The following is a 20,265-nucleotide window of genomic DNA, read 5'->3' on the forward strand; positions in this document are numbered from 1 at the left end:
CTAACAGCAATAATGCTGCAATAATAATCTATAAACACTTTATTAAGGTTATTTATTATTTTCTCCGCCTCCCTTAACAGAAATTCAGTTTAAAACCTGTTACTTTACACCTTTATGCACAAGAAATGACTCATCTTTGAAGTACAGATGGATTTTGTAAAGCAATTCTGTTATTATTGTATAAAACAGACATTTTATGTTTTATACTAATAGTCTTATATAATTAGTCCATTCATTTATGCACAAAAAACACCCCACTGCCATGTAAACACTCCTGGATGAATAGGATTCACAGGAAGTTGCATCATCAGTCTGTCAGGAGAACTGGATTTCAAGGATGCATCATTTCTAATTATGGGTTGTTTATTATTTTCAGTGTGTTTACTGTTTTTTTTCCCCTCTTTCCCTCTAATGAATAATAATTAAAAAAAAAAAAAAGCTAGCAAGTTACAGATAAGCCTTAAATATCAAACCAGTTTAAAAAAAATCATTCATTCATTCGCACCAGCATGTTTGTGGGAGGTGTAAGAAGCTTCCAGAAAACTTACAGACACGAGGAGAACATGTGCAGCTCAGTACAGATAGAAACCTGAGCTCAGGATCCAACCAGGAACGCTGGAGCAGTGACGGGGAAAAGCTCCCCCTCGTTCTGCCCTTATACCCCGTCCCATTTCTACACACTCTAACACTGTTTTGTAATACAAGCTGTTCACATTACTGTGTTTCCTCTAATGAAGGTTGTTTTCTGTTATGTGACACACCATTATCTCACAAATCTACCTTGAAGGAAGTCTTCCTGTTAGATAAACACATGTGAATAACACTGATATTTGACAGCTGTTCCATTCAGGAAACATCAGCTGGAAATTCCATGTTGACATTTACAGGAAAAAAAAAGTTCTATTTATCGGAAGAGGAAGAAATGTTCAGCTCAGCTGTCAGTCAGTGGCTGCTTTTCTCATTGTTCTTATCAGGATGTCTGTGGTCTTTCTTTTTTTTATTGATCTATATCAGCCTTCTTTATTTGATTACAAACAAGAAACCCATTTCAAAATCACAGCTAATGTGGCAATCTATTTGATGTCTTGCATGTCAAACAAAATCAAGAGTCGAGGAATACTCCTGATCTACATTTCTGTGATTTTTTTTTTTTTTTTTTTTTTGCGATTGTAAAAACATTGTACGCAGTGGAATCGTTTATCTGATAGTCTCTACATTCTAGAGGATATTATTTGTTTATTATCCTCACAAATACAGTAGCCCCCAAAAAAGTGCTGCACTTCCACATGTATGAATTTCATTGCATTAGAAAACAACATGTCAAAGCAAGTGACATTTATTTTAAAGAAACATAAAATAAGCACACTTTTCAAGCAAAACATTAAAAAAAATAGATTGTTTGCTTAATATATATATATATATATATATATATATATATATATATATATATATATATGTACACATGTATAACAGATATACTGGTCATAATTACACAAAAATGTATTTGGACACTCAGTAGTGGCTTGATTATAGATCACAGTTACAAATGTATACATTAGTAAGTGTGGCCTAAGTGTTCAAATACTTTTTGGGGCCACTGCATGACAACTTATAATAATTTTGTACTCAGGGATATTGTTATTAACAAAAATGTTCAATTTTTGCCTATTTTGTTTCCAAATCTCATATTTAAAAAAAGCAATTCCTGGAGAATTAGAATAATTAATATGTGAGCATTTAAAGGGATATCTTTGCTGAGCAATACTTATTTTTTCCATTAACTTTTTGGTTTTCCTCAAGCATACGTCTTCTGCGCCATTATTTTGTACCTTTCACCAGGAATGGTGAATGTAATGTACATTTAAAATGTATTTAAAAGACATACATTTCCTGAAAGAAAAAGAAAATACTAAAAATACAGAGACACACCCTTGAAAATGCCAGTTTTATGACGAGCAGTGGTGCAGTTTAGTACAGACAGTGCTGGTACATTGAAAATAATATGATGTTATTTCATCCATCCATCTTCAGTAACCAATTTCTCATGGACATGGTCGCTGTGGATCCGGAGTTTACACCAGATACCGTCCATCACAGGGCATCTGTCTCTCACACACACAAACACACGCACACACAAATAGACTATCCACCTATCAGCATGATTTGTTTTTTCGTCAGACCCAGCATTACCTGCTGTGCCACTTTACTACCCTGTCACACGATACCTGAAAGTTTATATTAAGTACACTTTTTTATTTTAAATCATACTGTCATATTTTAACAATAATCACAGATTTATTTATTGTGGTCATAAATGCTGGAACAAATAGTTTGCAGTAAAAGTGTTTAAATAAAACCCTGTAAACATGTTTCTTTCCCTTAAATAAATAAATAATGAACAAATAGTTTGATGTGATATCAGAAAAAAGGAATTACTAAACACAACAAGGCACTGATGTGTAGCTGTGTGATGATCTGATTATTTAAAAGGCAGTAGATTGAAATGAATCAATGTAACAATCACCATTACCATTATTACTGAAAAAGGACACGCAAGTGTTTTTAAATAAACTGATTTGTAAATAATTTAATAAGCTTGTTAAGTGATTTGCCCGTAACTCTGATACTTTTAAATGCAGTCCTTCTCTACATCATCATCATTCACAAATTGGTTATGAATTTAAGATGTATTTAAAACACTGATGTTTACCTCCACTGATATGCCTACACTTTTATCCGCAACGAGAAAGCTACATTCTATACATTTTACTGGAAACGCCCCTAGCCTCCGCTGCAGGGCCTGTATTTACATACTGGAATATGATTGGCTGTTCTATTTTATGATGCAAGAATATCTGCTAATAAGATTTTTAGCTCAACAGTTCTTAAATCTTTCACTTTGATAGAATATAATTATAAGAAATATTTTATAAAGTTTAGAGTGACATTAAGTTTTATCTGTATAATCATCATGAAGTGCACACAATTTGTGTATTGGTAACAACCTTTGTGACTTCAGCATGCAAAGAGTCTGGAACATAATTTGGGCCTATAACAATAATTTAAAAAAACACCGTATCTGTACTTAATTTGTAAGATTTAGCCAACACTGAAGAGAAAAATGCATAAGTTTTGGAAACACTGTTTACGAACAAAAGAGGCAGATTTCATTTTTTTGCTTTTATTTTTTTCTCCGCCTGAAAACGAAAATAAATCAAAAAATACATTATAAACTCCTGTAAATCAATGTGTTATTTTATCGACAGCAAAAACACAGATCAAGATGAAGCTTGGGTGACAGAACAGACCTTCTTCTGACCTATTCCACCTGTGCAGAGGTGTAAAATAGTGTTTTATTTGTTTGTGTGTATAAACTGCAAGTCTGTCTACTGCCTGGGTCCTAGCTAAGGTTCAGACAGTACACAGCCCACTAGAGCGAAAACAGAGCAGTCAGAAGGCGCTGTACTTCCACCTTTCTATTCTGTAGGGTGGTTTATACATAACAAATCCCCCCATCCGAACCACGACCAGTGTTACAGGAGACCCTGCGCACCCTAAACGCAAGGGCCGTTTGATTTGACGCGTGGATTGATTTGAGGGTGAAAGAAACAAGGAGAGGTGCACCACAAACGATCAGTGGCGCCAGTTCATTATTCAGCTGTATTTGAAAACATCTTTCAGTTAGAGCACTAAATTACTGTCGTTTCACAGAGTCTATATGGATACACATTCACAGCTATTTCTCAAGTGTTTTAAAAACAACAACCGTATAGCAATGCGCATGAGAAGTGAAGCATCCCAACAGAATTATGTTTATAATGCTTTAAAGACAGCATCCTGGTCAACAGTGACAGAGGGGAAAAAAAAAAAAAATCAACATTAACTCAGACAGTTCCTTGTCATTCAGGCTGTTTTCTTTACTGAGACATGATCAGGCATCTTAAAAACTTGTTTTTGCCATTGTGAATTTGTAAAAACAAAAAGCGTGAGATATGAAAAACAAAACAAAACAAAAGGGCAGCTGAAGACGAGAATGGAGGTGGCTCCGAGTTGTACTGGGCTGTTTTAAGATTTGCGGGTCCTTGTGTCCTGGGCAGTGGATTTGTTTTTTTATTTTTTCCTGTGTAAGGAGATGGAATCTCCTTACCACTCCTTTTTCTTCTCGTCCATGGACACGCCCCCGGGACCGAGAGCCACCACTAGCAGCAGGCCGCCGACGACCGACGTGGTCTGGAAGAAATCGTACTTGAGGAAGTCGTGCATGGGCTTGTAGGCAGGCACCGTCCAGAAGGCGTTGAAGTAGACGTTGATGGCCATGAGCCACACCACCAAGGTGAGAGCCGCCAGCTTGGTCTTGAAGCCGATGGCCACCAGAATGATGAGGGCTGTGCCCACCATGTTCTGCAGGATCTAAAAGAGGAAGGGGAGGACAGAATGGAAGATGAGAGTTACAATACTTAACAAAAAAAGAACTGAATGAAATTCACAGAATTGTGCATACTTTTTGTAGTGTGTTTACACTGTGAAATTCAAGATGTAGTGTACTGTACACCCGGATGATGTACTACAACTGCTGCATGAACCGTTTTGCACAAAGCGGATGCCTCTGCGCGGACGGTAATCAATCCTGACTAGCATTTTCTTCATCTATTCACTAGCTTTCGCTTCAATAATTTCAAGAAACTGATAAGCTCTAGATCCATCGTGACCCTTCATGGTTATTGACAGTGAGTGAGTGAGTGAAAACTGTTCAATCCTGTTCATGTTACTGGGAGGCTGTTTCAGTTCCAAACAAAATAAATACTTAGCTAGCCAACATGGCAGAACATCTATCACTGTCATTCTGTTATTAATAATTACATAAGCTGCACATAAATGAATTTATTAAAAAAAAAAAACTGCTGTGGTATAAAAGAAATAAAGTACTATACAAATAACCAACTTTGCTGTTTTTGCATCATCTTGATACGTTTTACTCTTTACTTACAATATTGCAGATATTGATTCCTGTAGAAATCCTCCATGCTGACATAAACATATTCTTAATTTGCAACGTAAGTTTCACACAGCTGCTCCTGCTAGGAAAATTACATACACAAGGTATGTTTCTGCTACTTCCACTGGCTGTTGTCTGAACCCATTATATTCTGTACATTTCCTCATTCAAACTCAAATTCCTACAAGCCTACAGGGGAGTGCGACGAGGTCTCACCGAGAAGAAGCTGGAGTCGAAGTGCAGCAGGGTCATGAACATGAGAACGAGGAGCACGCGGCCACCCAGCTGCATGTACTGCTTTGGGGAGCTCTCGCCCATCGTAGGCACACCGGCGAACATGCTCTTCCCCTCAGAGCGTGACTCGGCCAAGAGTAGCAGCAGCCCACCGCCCAGAGCCATGTTCCTGCACACAAACACCACGAGCGCAGATACATCACTGTGTGTATACATTTTAATTTTATTTCTTATTACATTAAAGCATGCGGGTCGAGCTCAAGGCCCACGGGCCAAATCCGCCATCGAACAGCACGAGTACCTTATGTGTTGTGTGTTCTGGCAGTGGCATTACCAGAAACTAATTTTGGTGGCATTAAAAAATATACAAAATAAAATCACAATTGTTTCCTGATCTGTAAAATTAAATTAGTAAGTGCAACACCCTCGTGCATTTAAGGTGGATGTCAGACAGCAGTAGGAGTGACAACGACACAAATTTGTTAATCATTTAAGGCACAATTTACTGTCAAACAAACTTTCCATATTAAAAACGTTGCCACGAAATACATTTCTGACACTGAAAATGATTAAAATAACATGTTAATAATAGGGGAAAATTACAGCTTATAGTAGAAATCCTGATCTACTTTTCTTTTGTAGTAAACTCTGGCAGGTTACTTCACCAGCTCTCGTCTCCATACCTCTGTGCTTATAGTGTACCTAATACCTAATGAATACACGTTTCTGTTAGCTCTTCTAACAGATCCTTTACTAGAAAGATTATATTCTAATTTCAGAATATGCTGAATATGAACTATGCATTAAAGACTAAGGACTTTACTCAAGGGCCTAAATTTTCCTAAAATGAAGTAGCACTCACCTCATCAAAAACTTTAGATCCCATAGGATACTGTAGGCAACAGTCTGAAACAGAGGATACAGAAATGACTTGAGATTATCATCTTAAGTTTTAACTGCTGTTAAAGCTAAAGATTGTTTCGTTACCTGTAGCGCAATAATGCCAAATAATCCAAAGCAGGCATACTGTACAAAATTTCTACTAAGAACAAGGACACAGCCACCTGCAAGGGAAAATAATTTAGTTTAGAAAATTCACACAGCTGAAAAGTTTGAAGAAGATTATACGTAGTAGAATCAACTTTCAATTCACAATGGGAAGAAATGAATCAACAGATTGAACTACAAAATACAACAACATATAAATATGTGTGTATAATTAACAATCAGGGTAAGGTCTAAAAACAGAAGTGGAAATTATTTTGACTCGTTTCTATGCCAATAAAAATATTTAATAATAATATAATAATAATAATATATAATAATAATAAGTAAGCGCTAAATCTTCCGTCAGCTGAGGCATTTGTTTACGGTTTACGGCTCTGCGCAGACAGACCGACCCATCCTTCATTTATACTGCGACTAAATAGTTAGTTTTATTTTGCTTAATTTACGGGTTTGTGTTGGCTCGCTTTCTTTAGTTTTTGTATTCTTGAATTAATGCGAATAATATAAAACGACTGGCTTTCATTACATTTTCTCGCTAGTACTCAGTAACTGACCTAGTGAACAAGCCTGAGGATGTGTTTTTGATCGAGAATCCAAAGCTCTTCTATAAGTCGCTCGGTAAGTCACAATTTAACCTTGACAGTATATTCCAGATATAAAAGTGTAGTAATCCCTGCAGATTATATGATTTGAAGTCGATCAAATCGAGGTTTATAATAGTTAGTCTTCCTATGTGTAAACGTACACACACTCAGGAGCAGGAGACGAACGTTATTCTGAATTTACAGGATTTTCACAAATACCAAATTTCTTCATATGATTTACACGATGTAAAACAACGATTTACACATAAATCCACTCGTATCCAGCTTGATAATTGAGCTCCATTGTCTTAAAGCATACTCCCATCATGCCTTCAGTATAACAAATGCTTGTGAAAGCTCACCCAGCTGTCCTAAAAGGTTAAGCAGCACAAAGCATGTGGCCAGGAAGTAGCCGCAGCCCCAGGTGGCCTCGATGTAGTCTCTCTGCTCGTACCACTGGAACCACATGCGGATGCCGTCCTCCAGGAAGGTGCTGATGAGACACAGGCGTGCCAGGTGAGGCAGGTACTGTTTCGTCACTCTGAGGAACTGCAGAAAACAGAGGCACTCATTTTAATATTCCATTATAGTTTCATCGTCTGATTCACAAACTCAAAAGAAAGGTTTAAAAAGGTCTATTTTCTTTCTAGATATACTGTCGTATATACTATCATCCATAACATGAAGGAACATGAAGAAGAATCTCTAAAACACTGTAAATCACTGTATACAGTTTTTAAAGAAAACTACAGCTGTTCCTCGCTAGCAGTCTCTGGGCTATTTTGAGTTTGAGACTCCTGTTCAAACACTTCTGGTTCTGGTTTAAAAACTTCTTAATAGCTTAATGTTTAATTCATATAACCTTGAACTTTCAGTGAATAAAGTTACATAGGCAGTAAATCTAAAAACCAATCTTAAACAAATAAACTAATCTAACACTTAAAATAACATACTAAAATACATTTCAGGAAAAAAATCCAAGCCACAATGCCATGTCATCTGTAATAAAAAGTTATTATATTGATGTATATTGAGTATGTCAAATGCTGACATGATTTATAGGAATAAACAGAAATAAGCTTCGATAACAATGAGTTGTGATATCCACCACTGTTAAAAAATTTATTCTAATAAATTAATTATCGTCATTCTCCCTGATGTAACTGAAGGAAGGGAAAGTTACTCTGCTCATTCATCATCTCTTCAGACTACGCTACAACACTGAGCAGTCAAGCTCTCCAGTTTCGTGTCTTTCAACTCATCCTGGCTCTCATTTCCCCCCCATAATACCCCTCATTATCCAGCCACGTTTTAAAGCAGCTGATTTAACAAGCTTGTGTAGAATGTTTATTAAAAGAGCACTCGTGCTGTAACTACATGTGGGCTGATACAGCTGTCTGCCTCACCGATTGGCTGAGGCATTCTGGGAAAAGCTGATGTGGACCACTGGGTGGGAGGGAATGTGTGAGTGTGAGTGTGTGTGTGTGTGTGTGTGTGTGTGTGTGTGTGTGAACTGTGGAGCCAAACAGTGCTTGTGCAAATCACCTGGGCTTAAGCGAGGCGGAGTGTCGTGGAAGGGTTTCTAAAAATGCTAAGCGTAAAGAGCACAACATGGAGAGAATGTCAGGTCTTGTACCTCGGGACTTTCATTAAGGACAAGAAGATGAAATTCATGTGACACAGAGACCGGCAAACTTACTCCAAGGTTGCTTGTCTGTTGTTTACAGCGTTGCTAAGAACACAAAATGAAGGCCAAATTTATTTAAAACTTCAATCATTGGTCGTCAGTTTTCTTTACAGAGAGATATCACTGACAGGAAGAGCCTTCTGTAATCTCGCTTCATTCCTGAGATACACATGCTCACACACTCTCAGAAAGAAAGTTACCAAAGAGTACTTTTACTAGTCGCTTAAGTACCATTAAGAGTACATCATTAATTAGCTTTTACAGTAAAGCTTTAGAGGTCCTAAATAAGTACCTTAAAGGATTACTATACGGGGATACTTTAAGACACTTCCGCGACACAATCGATGTATCATGACTTATCGATGCAAAACATTAAAAAAACTACATGAACGATACTATTATTTTAATGTCTAAGCTAATTAATGACTGAACACTGAAAAGCAGGAGGATAGAAAGACTCAATAGAAATGGAAAATACAAATCAGCTGCATAAACATAATATCATGATATCACCACAATATCTCAGGAAAGTGTATTGTGACATTAATTATCACAATATCAATATTATATCATCACATTGCCCAGCCCTAATACTATACTCATGTTTCAGGTTAAAATATATCCATACTAAAGGACGCAACAAGAATAAGTCCAGTTTGGTACCTTTATTTTTGAGACTCTTTACATGAGATCGATGTGTCCATCTCCTGTACTGTCGTGACTGAAAAAAAAATCCCGGATAAGCCGAGACGTACAGTAACGTTCTTCACACGCTGACCTTGAAATCTGAGCTTCCAAGATCCCATTTTTAGAATAGAGGTTATTTCTGTAACATCTTAGCTATGTATCAGTTACTTTCTTTATACTGTCACACAATTATACAGACATGCTGCTGGATCTTTGTACAAAATCCAAATCAGTTCAACACCGTTCCAGTCCATAACTCGTTACACCAACACCAGAGAGAGAGAACACCACAAAGAGCCTTTTATAAACGCGTGTGAAGAACTCTGTGTGGCTGGGATGTGTTAAGACGCCATTGAGCAACAGCTGGCACACAATAGTGAACTTTGTCTTGCAGTATCAGTCGTAAAGTCGTGTATAAAGCAATAGCATGCTATCATTTAGATACATGTGTGACACCTGTCACAGGTATTTGTTTCACTAGATGAGAGGTTCCCAACCCTGGCCCTGGAGAACCTCTTGTCTTGAACATTTGAGTGTTTTCCTGCCCTAACACACCTACTTCAACTCATCAGCTGGTTAATTGGATCAGGCGTGTCAGAGCACACTCGAGATAAGCCCTATTCAGATGGGATTAAATGTACATGGGGTGCTGCGGAAATTTCTTATTTTACAGCTGCTTCTCAATGATTTTATTTCCATCCTGATCGGTCATTTCAGTGTTTATCTCCGTCATCCTTTGGGAAAATTACAGCCCGAATTACCTACTGTTTTACATCAGACTCAGCGATTGTCTGATTGTTTTAGTCCAGAGACACGTCTGTGATTTTCTATGAAGATGTGACCCTCCCCCAGATATGACAAGCTTCCCGAATCACAAAACCAATATATAATAATAATAATTCACGTATACTTTATGATTATTATTTTATTCAGATTGTTGCTGGAACCATGGTTCACCCCAAACTGAAATAAGAGCCAGCCTCTTTGACCGCTTGGAGCGTGATCACATGACCACATGACGCAAACATCCAGGTTCGCAGAATATACAATATACAACTAGGAACTTGCTCCTCTTGTGGCCATTACAGTATTACAGACGTCACCCTGATAAACAAAACCTACAGTCCTCGCTGCAGAACCACAAGTCCAGGGGGCGGAGCTGGATCTGAACAAATAAGCAGCTACACCTTAACTGAATATAACCGAATTTGTGTCCCCATGAAAAAGGCTTGACAGCTCCGATTTTACTCCGTATGTTGACGTATGTTTGTGAGAGTGACGCAATATTGGAGCGCTTGACTGAAGTGACTGACACGACAAACAACAGCAGTTGAGACAGTGAAGAATTTAGAGAAAACCTTTCTTGGAGGATTTCTCACCCACGCCTGTCGACTCTAACGGGGATGAGAGTCTAGACAACGTCATGGTAGAGTGATGGATTTATAGCTAAAGTATTATTATTATTATTATTATTATTATTATACACATTTATCTAGTTTGTTCCATAGCATTAGATTAAACCTTAACGCAGCACTGAGTTCCTGTTGTTCGTTTAGCATCTGACATCTCCGGTTAATGGCTAAAACCCAAGGAAATGAAAAGAAATAGTTTAAAATAAATCAATTTTAAATATTATGCTACTCTTACTGATGAATAAGCCGCAGCGGTGTATAAAGACGGAATTCCGCTCTCTATCCCTCTGAGGTAGCGACGTTCCGGCACTGAACAACCCCAAGTTGGTAAAACACTCATCCAAGAAAGTGTGAGCTCCCACAAACTCCGCCCTCTTCGAAATAAATAAAGAAATCCACCCATTTTTCCTTCAACCCAGCCATGGTTAGAAAAACAAATAGTTTAAAAATAATAATAAATAAATAAATAAATTTTTAAAAAAGCCACTTTCGCAACCACCTACGAGCTGCTACTGCAGAGCAAGACACGCCCCCTGGGGGCGGGACATATGCGCTCTAGGAAACATCTGATTGGACGAACACAACACTAGTACAGGATGAGTCATCAAAGAAGTGACAAATAATAAAAGTGTCAATCTTTAAAAGTGTTTTTTCAAGCTATATTGTCATATTGGTGTCCAGAACAGCTACAAAAAGCTCGGATTTTAATTTTAGGGCCACTTTAATCCCGCTTCTGTGTTAAAAACAGGCCAAAACCTGACATTCGCCTGGCAAATGATCTGAGAAACGTTACCTAAACCTGCACCAAGACGTCTTTATGAAAACTTCTGCACTGTCGACAGTTTGTGGTAAATGTTTGGAAAGATTTCCTTACCCAATCTAAGTTAGTAGTTTACTGTCAGTTTACAGCTTCTGATATTTTTCCTAGGTTAGCAAAAGAGGCTAAACTTGCCTATATGACACATTACTGCAAGCCACAAACAAATCAGCCAAAATCTCAACTTGTAAAGTTACAAAGTTAATTTAGCCGCCTAACACTAGCTAGCTACTACAGACCTGTCCATATTTTCTCCATTCCAAGTCGTGCAAAAGTTACGCAGTAACGAAACAGTGACTCGTATTATTTTCATTAAATTAGCCAATATTTTGACACTCCATGTTCAGCTAGCTAGCACCAACCTCCTCTCATTCAATTCCACTGCAACTTTCCTTGCTAACTAGCCTAGCCGGCTATGCTAATCAACCCTAATCTGAGCTACTTTAGAAAAAAAAAACCAAAACAAACAAAACAAGCAAAACAATTCGTTTCCGTTATTCGGTACCTGATCCGCGACATCCTCCGCCGTGCTCATGATATCCTCCTGCCCCATGGCTGTCAGTTCCGTCAACACACCGCTGTTAGAATAAAATCTCTGTTATTTTTTCCTCTCTCTTATTTCAGACAGTTAGATATTTTCCCCCCCGCCTGGCCGTGAAGACTAGGCCGCCGCCGTCCCACAATCCCGCGCGCGCCGCTACGATACGACGCGATAAGCCCCCCTCGCGCTCCGAGTCGCGCGGACCCGCCGTGTGTGCCACGTGTACCGAGGAGGTGTGCGAGCGCGCGCGCCTGGACACTGCATACCACACACACACACACACACACACACACACAAAATAGTACACTCATAGTACAGTACATATTATTAGGAGTATGTGTGTGTGTGTGTGTGTGTGTGTATATATATATATATGGTACACACACAGTATAGTACACATTATTTATTGGCATACAGTAAGTAGTGATGGTGTATACACACACACATAGTGTGTGTACACATTATTAGCGTACAGTAAGTAGTGTATGTGTGTATATTAATGGTACACACACGCACACACAATAGTACACCCATAGTACAGTACATATTATTAGCATACAATAACTAGTGTATGTGTGTATATATATATATATAGTACACACACACACACACACACACACACATGCATAGTACAGTACATATTATTAGCATACAATAACTAGTGTATGTGTGTATATATATAGTACACACACACACACACACACACACACGCATAGTACAGTACACATTATTAGCATACAGTAAGTAGTGTATGTGTGTGTGTGTGTGTGTGTGTGTGTGCGTGTGGTCAGTAGGAGTGTATTATTTTCATAGAACAGCACGGCTCAGACAGTAGTTCCGACTGTAACGTGAACAACAGGTTAATATTAAAGCGCTGCTTCTAATATGATATTGTTTCTATAGTAACAGCTCATACACAGGGACTTACTCGTACATACACATACGGCGGACGCTCCACATAATCTAAGACTAATCATAAAATTTTAACAAACGAGTTGTTTACAGAAAGTACATGTGTAATCATTCATGTTTTTTGTTGTTTGTTTGTTTTTTTGTTTTTTCTGGAGATGTTTAAGTGCTTGTAAGTGGTTTGTAGCAGTAACAGTGGATTGCGAAGTTTATCAGTTCCTCTTCAGGGCATATGAGTTTACACTTTCTGGTTTCTTGGTAAAATGCTGCGTTTTTTGAGTGAGAAAGAGAGAGAGAGAGAGAGAGAGAGAGAATCGCAACAATCTGATACTCAGGATCGGCATTGCTCTGAAACCAGCAGAAAATGGTGGATCCGATATTGACGAAAAACAAGAACAAATTCAATCTGCAGGCTTACAAATGGAAAAAAAATTTGGGAGCTGGAAATATTTACATGTAAAATTATGATTGTAATTTTTAGTAGGATTGATGTTTGTTATATTTATACTGTACACCTTATTATACAGTATTTATGACATTTGCCATGTAACTGAAAGAGTTTTTTTTTTTATTGCAGTTTTGTGCATGTATTTTTACATTTTTTTTTTTTTGGCCCAGAATATTTTAAAATATAATTTTAAAGCTTTGTAGGATTTGATGAAAAAAATATCGAATGGTATCAATATTGCTACTGATACTCAAGGTTTCAGTATCATTATTGAAAATTCATATCATGCAATCTTTATTAATTAGCACAAATAGCGAATTTACTAATTGAAAATAAGCAAAAAAATCTAATATTACATGTTGCATATTCCTCAATCAATTCTATAGACAAGTTCCAGAAATTGTTCTTAATATGTTCTCAAAATGTTCTTTAAAAAGCTCTTTAGTGCTTAGTGTTTCCCAAATTGTTGTTAAAAAAGAAAGCTTTTTAGTTCTTAGTGTTTTCTTTAAATGTTTGTAAAAAGCTCTATAGTTCTTAGTGTTTTCACAAATTGTTTGTAAAATGCTCTTTAGTACTTAGCATTCTCCTAATTTGTTTGTAAAAAAGCTCTTTAGTTCTTACGGTTTTCCCAAATAGTTTGTAAAACACTAAGAACTAAGGAATTTTTAAACAGGTTTTTTGACAGATGGGGAAAAGACAAATATTACATCTCATCTATTTCTCAAAACTATTCCAGAGACAAAAATAGTTTTATTTACACCAACTGCAATTCATTGTATGCATAGAAGTGTACAAAAGCTGTTTACATAAAATCTAATTTATCGAACATTAGGGCAACTAATTAAATACAAAGATATTTTAAAAGATTTCGTATCTAACAATGTCAATTACACCTTTGTTAATTAGATATCCAGATTTTTGTCAAAATTTCTCAGTGATTTAGAAAAGACAACTATTGTGGTATTTACATGATGTCAAACGTAATATAAACAATAAAAAGATGTAGTTTTATGGGCCCAATCAAAGCAGAGCAATGACGCCATCTTTTTATGAGCCAATTTAAGTTAGGCAAGACTTAAAGGTTGACTTGCCCGTGCTCACTGGGAAATACACGGACATTCAGAATTTTGCTTCTGGGAAAGACCTAAAGCAACCCTGAGCCAAAGAAAATCTGTTGCTGTCTTCACCTGTTTCTCAGTGTTATTTACTTTTAAAATGATGTAAACACATTGCATTGTGGGCAGTACAAAGGTATCTGTTGTTTCAAACGTAGAAATTTGACCCATATAGCACATCATCTGGGTATTTCTGGAAAAACTGAAATATTAATTTATAATGTATGAGTAGTGTGTACTGATGCTCTATGTATGCTATTCTGAACACAGCCATCCACTTACATGCACATTGTGTCAGAGTTATAATAATAATAATAATAATAATAATAATAATACTAGTGCAGGCTGCGTAGTTTAAAAAAAAATTCAGTCCCACGACTTCTCTAAGTGTTGAAACTGTTAACCAGAAATCCAGAAATACAATTTATTCGTTGAAGAATATTTACATGAACGTGAGTAAGAGTATTGACTGAAATGAAGATGAAGGTTTACTGAATTAACAGGGCAAACAGAAGCAAAAATACAAACAAAATTTAATGCATGGACAACTTTAACATCTAATATCCAGCAAGGTGTGTCTGTAATCCTGGTTGAATGAACTAGAATGAACAGAACAAAAAACGTTATAAAAGTAAAGAGTTTAGAGTATTTCCATCCTGGCACACTGGCTAACTGAAACTAAACCAAAGCCATAGAGTAAAAAAAAAATGTGTATCATTAATTCTACAAAGTATAAATGATTATTTTGTCACTGTACATGTAAAAAGTCTGTTAAAACTGCAGGGTTTTGTGATGTTAAAAATGAAACCAAGATAAAATCATGCCAGGTCATTTTCCACCTTTAATGTGACAAAGCAGCCAACAAAACTCAAGTGAAAGACAAACAGAAACTTTTTAGGAAAAAAAAAAAGAAAAGAAAAAGAAACTTACAGTAACCTGGTTTCATAAGTGTGCACACCCTTTTATACAGTAATGGGGAATGGGACTGCGCTCAGAATTAAGCAATCACATTCAAACTCAGGTTCAAAAGTAATGATCATACATTCTGATTAACACCAAATAAAGATCAGCTATTTCTGTAGGATTTTCTCGGCATCATCCTGGTTTCATCTGACTGCTGAAGCCATAGTTTGCAAAAGAGCTTACAAAGCATGTACGGGATCTCATTGTCGAAAGCTATCACTCTGGAAAAGGGTACAAAAGAATTTCTAAAACATTAGCTGTACCGTGGAAGACCGTGAAGGCCATCATCAACAAATGGAGAAAATTGAGCACCACAGTGACGTCAAGAACAACTTCCCTTTAAAACTGACAAAGGACCAAGAGCAAAACTTATCAGGGAGGCTGCCAGAAGACCTAGAGTACCAGGCAGAACCTAAATCACACCAGACATGTGTTATGATCTGATGAGACCAAAGTAGAACTCTCTGGGCATAATTCTAAAAAATATGTTTGGTGCAAAAACGAGAGAGCTCATCACCCAAAGAACACCATACACATGATGAAGCATGGTGGTGGAAGCATCATGCTGTGGGGCTGCTTCTCTTCAGCTAGGACTGGGGTTAGGTAGAGGGAATCATAGCTAGCTCCACATGATTTTGGCACAAAACCGACTGGCCTCTGTTAAACAGCTGAAGATGAAGAAAAATTTCACCTCCAGTACAATAACGACCCAAAGCACAAATCTGAGTCAACAGAGGAACAAAGAAGACAATCAAGTTTTGGAATGTCCCAGTCACAGCCCAGATCGAAATCCTATCCAAAACCTGTGGAATAACCTGAACAGGGCTGTGTACAGGAAATCCCCTCACAATCAGATAGATCTGGAGCATTTTTGCAACAAAGAGTGGAATAAAATTACCAAATCATAATGTGATAACTTGGTAGATTCTTACCCAAAAAAGACTGAGTCCCGTGTTACAAGCAAAAGGTGCTTTAATGAATTATTAGTTTAGGGGTGTGTACCCCCCCTGGAGACATCAAAACACCCTGGAGACAACAAAAAGACATCAAAATGTACATGTTAAAATGCAAAAGTCGTCATGTAACATGTTATTCATAAGCAACAGAAACGAATCAGTTCCAAGCATCTATTTTTGAGTCTCGACAACAAACGGAAGATCTGCAAATGTAGCTTTCAGCGAATCTGTGTAGCTGGTCTTGGCCATCCATATCTGGCGTTGAACAGCCACAGAAGCTGCCATGATCCTTCCAGAAAGTTCTGCCTGGTGTGAGGAGAGCTGAAAAGTGAACTCTCCGATGAGCTTAAGCTCACTGAGAACATCTGTGAGCCTTTGAGGCGTTGGGTTTTCAGAAATCTCTGCCAAAAGGCACTTCTGGTAATCTGACAAGTATCGCAGGTAGTTAGCTGTCTTTGCTAGCATGCCGGCGGTTCGATACGAGTTTTCTGCAAGCGCTTCAGTGAACCTCCAGTGCTCAGGAGGAACGGGCTGTTCTCTGTTTCTTGTAGGCATGACGGCTTGGAAGATGGCTGACATAAGCTTGTTGACTTGAGGCATATGATCGTAAGGTGGAGCCTGGCTTTCGTGCAGCTTGTACAACTCAGAAAACACTGGCCTGAAGGGCTGTGAGCTCGCTGGGTTGGACCATGTACTTTGGACCAAGTCCTCAATCTCTGGGACCATAATTGGATGTAGTGAGTCATTTTGGGATTTGGGAAAATCGATACCCAAGTGTTTGGCTGCACGTACTACGAGATTCTGCAGCTCTTCGGACGTGAGAACCTCTTGCATTGAACTCACTCGCAGCGGTAAACTGGATTTTACAGCATGTGAGACATCTGTTGGCCCGTCTTCTTGTTTTAGTGCATTTGAAAGTGGAGCAGATCCAGAACAGGTAGCCGTACCCGTCTGTTGTCCCTGATCCACTTGGGATATGGGGAACACTTGGGAGATTTCTGCTGAATTTGGAACAGCGGTTGAACTCCTCTTCTCCAAGACATCCAGCCTTCTCTCCATCACGCTCCATTGTACCTGCATGGCTTTCTGTTGGGCTTCCAGTTTCTGCTGCACCATCTTAAGCAGCTGATCGCCGTTGATTTTAGCAGAACTCCTCATTTCCCGTCGTCCCCTCTTCTCCCTGACAGATTCGCAGGAGGATTCAGAGCTCCAGGACGAACACGAGGATGAAGAAGGGGAGTGTTTCCGTCTCCGTTCGCAGCCCCTGCTCGAGTGCCTCACGCGGCATGGGTGACACCTAGACGAACGGCGTCTCTTGTGTGAGATCGAAGGCACCGATGTAGGCGCTACAGACGGAGCCGAGTCTAGCGTATGCTGCAAGGCTACATGTGATACGTATGTACCTTTTACCGCTGCAGCATTTGGGTCAGGTCGGCCCAAAGATGGAGAGAGAAGCGTGAACATGACAGGTGCGGTGGAGAAAGATGGCGCAGGAGCAGCATTTTCGGTCTCCGATACTGTAGGTGTAGCAGGCACCACCTTCACAGATTTAGCTTCTTTAACCATAGCAGACGATGCCACCGGTTCAAGTTTAGGCTGAATTCCCGTCTGAGACGCCTCATTTTTCCGCTGCTGGGCCTCCTGATGGATCACCTCCTGCACCTTGGTGAGACGCTTGATACAAGTGCTCCAGTCCATCTTGGCACAGTGCGGGCATTTTCCGTACTCCAGGACGGCCTCTTTGGCGTGCTGGATTCCCAGGCAGATTAAACAGTTTTCGTGTGTGTCTTTGGACTGGATTTTATAGATGCGGCAGGAACACCAGGTAAATTTCACCGTCGAACTTGCCATGGTGGACAGGAAAGCTGGTAACAAACAGGGTGTATGACTTAAGGGTTTAAGGAAAGATCCAAAAAAAAAAAAAAAAAAAAAAAAAAACCCACAACAGTAACACTGAATGCACTGGTGCATTTAAAACAAATGTAACCTATGCAGCAAGGCTGGAGAATGTGATGATATAACATCAACCCTGTGATAAATTATATCAAAATACCCTTTTCTGATATATTGTTGGTAAAGTCAGTATTATTTATGACAGTTATAAACTCTAAGTCTTTCAAACTGTAAAATGTATTCATCTGTTTGTAGAGTTTTTATATATTATTTCCATTACACTGTTAAATAGTACATTTTTGTAGCTGTTTGTAGTTTTTCACAGTATTACAAACTAATATATCATTTCTCCTTTTAATTTAATTTTAACTCCTCGCAAAAATCTCCACTTAGAATTTAAACAGAATAATATATTTAATAATATATAATCATCATCATCATCATCATCATTTAAACTCCCCGATGTTTATGAATCAGCCGTTTCTTCTGCCACAAAATGTTTGTAATACGGATTAATTTAAGAGATAAATCAAAGCTCAGTCTCACCATAAAAGCGTGAAAAGTCTGCAGAGGAAACGCTGCTTCTTCAACCCAGAGGTAAACACAAAGAGCGCGTCGCCTTTTAATGACGTCAAACGACGCGCGACGGACCGTCAGTGAAAGAGTGAATCCAAAATATCTCCCCACAGTCTACATAGCTAATAACGGCTTTCTTTCATAAAACTTACGAAAAGCATCAGCACAGATTGTACTTTTTGTAATAAAGAAGCATTTTAGTTTATTACACAAACGTGTTGTGTGGTCTAAAAATTCATAAAGAAATTCACACACATGCACATGTGATTAATCTTACAGTAATAATGACTCATTTTTAATATCCATAAATGTAAATTTTAAGGTAAGATGTCCATCCATCCATCCATCCTCTGTAATACTTATCCTACACGGGGTCCCGGGGAACCCGGAGCCTTCCCCAGGTTACCCCAGGGGACGCCCTGGACGGGGTGCCAACCCATCACAGGGCACAATCACACACACTCACACTCACACACACATTCACCCACTACGGACAATTTAGAGATGCCAATCAGCCTACAGCGCATGTCTTTGGACTGGGGGAGGAAACCGGAGAACCCAGAGGAAACAACCGAAGCATGGGGAGAACATGCGAACTCCCCACACACACACACACACACACACACACACACACACAAGGCAGAGGCGGGACTCGAACCCTCAACCCCGGAGGTGCGAGGCAAACGCCCCCCAGGTGAGATGTCGTGCTTTCTTTTTTACAAAGGGAGATTATCACATTACATTAGCTCAAATTAGTGCCCTCCTTAAAGGTAAAAGCACTTATAACTATAAAGATCTGTAATTTATTTAACAGAAATATGTAAGCTTGTTTGTACTTGAGATTAATTAAAAAAAAAAAAAAAATCTCTACATCGGTTATGTAACTCTGCTGGACCCTCTGTTGAGGTTCATGCCAGTCTCATGCCTGGATAAAGGAGGAGAGTTGAATGTGGGGTTGACACCGCTACCTCATCAAAAACCTTACGTCCCAGAGTTCAGGTCAACAGTGACGGGGAAGAAGCACACCAGGTGACGTGCTGCTGACAGACCAAAATGGCGAGCTCTGGTGATGGCCTTTTGCACCACAAAGTGCAAAGTGGACTAATGTAAGTGATACAGGTTATGAACCTGGCATGCAAACCATACAAAAAGTGCACTGTATGTCCTTGATTTTCTCTGATTGTATTGTGTATACTGTTTTTTTTCCCTTACTTAATTTTGTACTGTACTTCGTTCCTGCATTGTGTTGTGTTTATCTGTTCTTACCAATAATAAGAACCTCTTTAGTTTAAATAAATACTATATAAATACTAAGTAATTGATATATTCTTCACTCCCAAATTACAGATAGTGACTGTAGCATGTTCTGTATTCATAACAGGAAATTCATACTGAAATAGCTGCCTGTTGAAATGCATGTTCTGTGACAGTTTATCACA

General features: G+C 38.5%; 2 protein-coding genes across 3 annotated transcripts; both read right to left on the reverse strand.

Moving 5' to 3' along the window:
- Window positions 1-3,165: 3,165 nt before the first annotated feature.
- On the reverse strand, window positions 3,166-12,174 carry surf4 (surfeit 4). 2 transcript variants are annotated; one of them, XM_026922470.3, is made up of 6 exons: window positions 11,931-12,174; window positions 7,185-7,371; window positions 6,218-6,294; window positions 6,093-6,136; window positions 5,213-5,399; window positions 3,166-4,410 (listed from the first exon to the last, which is right to left on the reverse strand). In XM_026922470.3, exons 1-6 carry the CDS (start codon window positions 11,976-11,978, stop codon window positions 4,144-4,146), a joined length of 810 nt encoding a protein of 269 aa, XP_026778271.1. In that variant the 5' UTR covers window positions 11,979-12,174; the 3' UTR covers window positions 3,166-4,143. The 2 variants fall into 2 exon arrangements, with proteins under 2 accessions (XP_026778271.1, XP_053086573.1); XM_053230598.1 differs by lacking the exon at window positions 11,931-12,174 and adding an exon at window positions 9,173-9,442.
- A 1,994-nt stretch (window positions 12,175-14,168) lies between these two features.
- On the reverse strand, window positions 14,169-20,165 carry LOC113531074 (uncharacterized). Its single transcript, XM_026921557.3, has 2 exons — window positions 18,797-20,165; window positions 14,169-18,222 (listed from the first exon to the last, which is right to left on the reverse strand). The coding sequence occupies exon 2, from the start codon at window positions 18,206-18,208 to the stop codon at window positions 16,529-16,531; it is 1,680 nt and encodes a 559-aa protein (XP_026777358.3). The 5' UTR covers window positions 18,209-18,222; window positions 18,797-20,165; the 3' UTR covers window positions 14,169-16,528.
- Window positions 20,166-20,265: the final 100 nt, after the last annotated feature.

Source organism: Pangasianodon hypophthalmus, chromosome 27, assembly GCF_027358585.1.
Source record: "Pangasianodon hypophthalmus isolate fPanHyp1 chromosome 27, fPanHyp1.pri, whole genome shotgun sequence".
Classification (NCBI taxonomy): Eukaryota; Metazoa; Chordata; class Actinopteri; order Siluriformes; family Pangasiidae; genus Pangasianodon; species Pangasianodon hypophthalmus.

Bases quoted from the DNA above. Each gene is read 5' to 3' on its own strand.
- surf4 (XM_026922470.3), bottom strand. From the start codon at position 11,978: ATGGGGCAGGAGGATATCATGAGCACGGCGGAGGATGTCGCGGATCAG. The intron at 6,137-6,217 runs GTAACGAAACAA...CCTCTGTTTCAG, and splicing joins TTGGCATTATTGCGCTACAG to ACTGTTGCCTACAGTATCCT. The intron at 5,400-6,092 runs GTGAGTGCTACT...GTTTGTGTGCAG, and splicing joins GATCTAAAGTTTTTGATGAG to GAACATGGCTCTGGGCGGTG.
- LOC113531074 (XM_026921557.3), bottom strand. From the start codon at position 18,208: ATGGCAAGTTCGACGGTGAAATTTACCTGGTGTTCCTGCCGCATCTAT.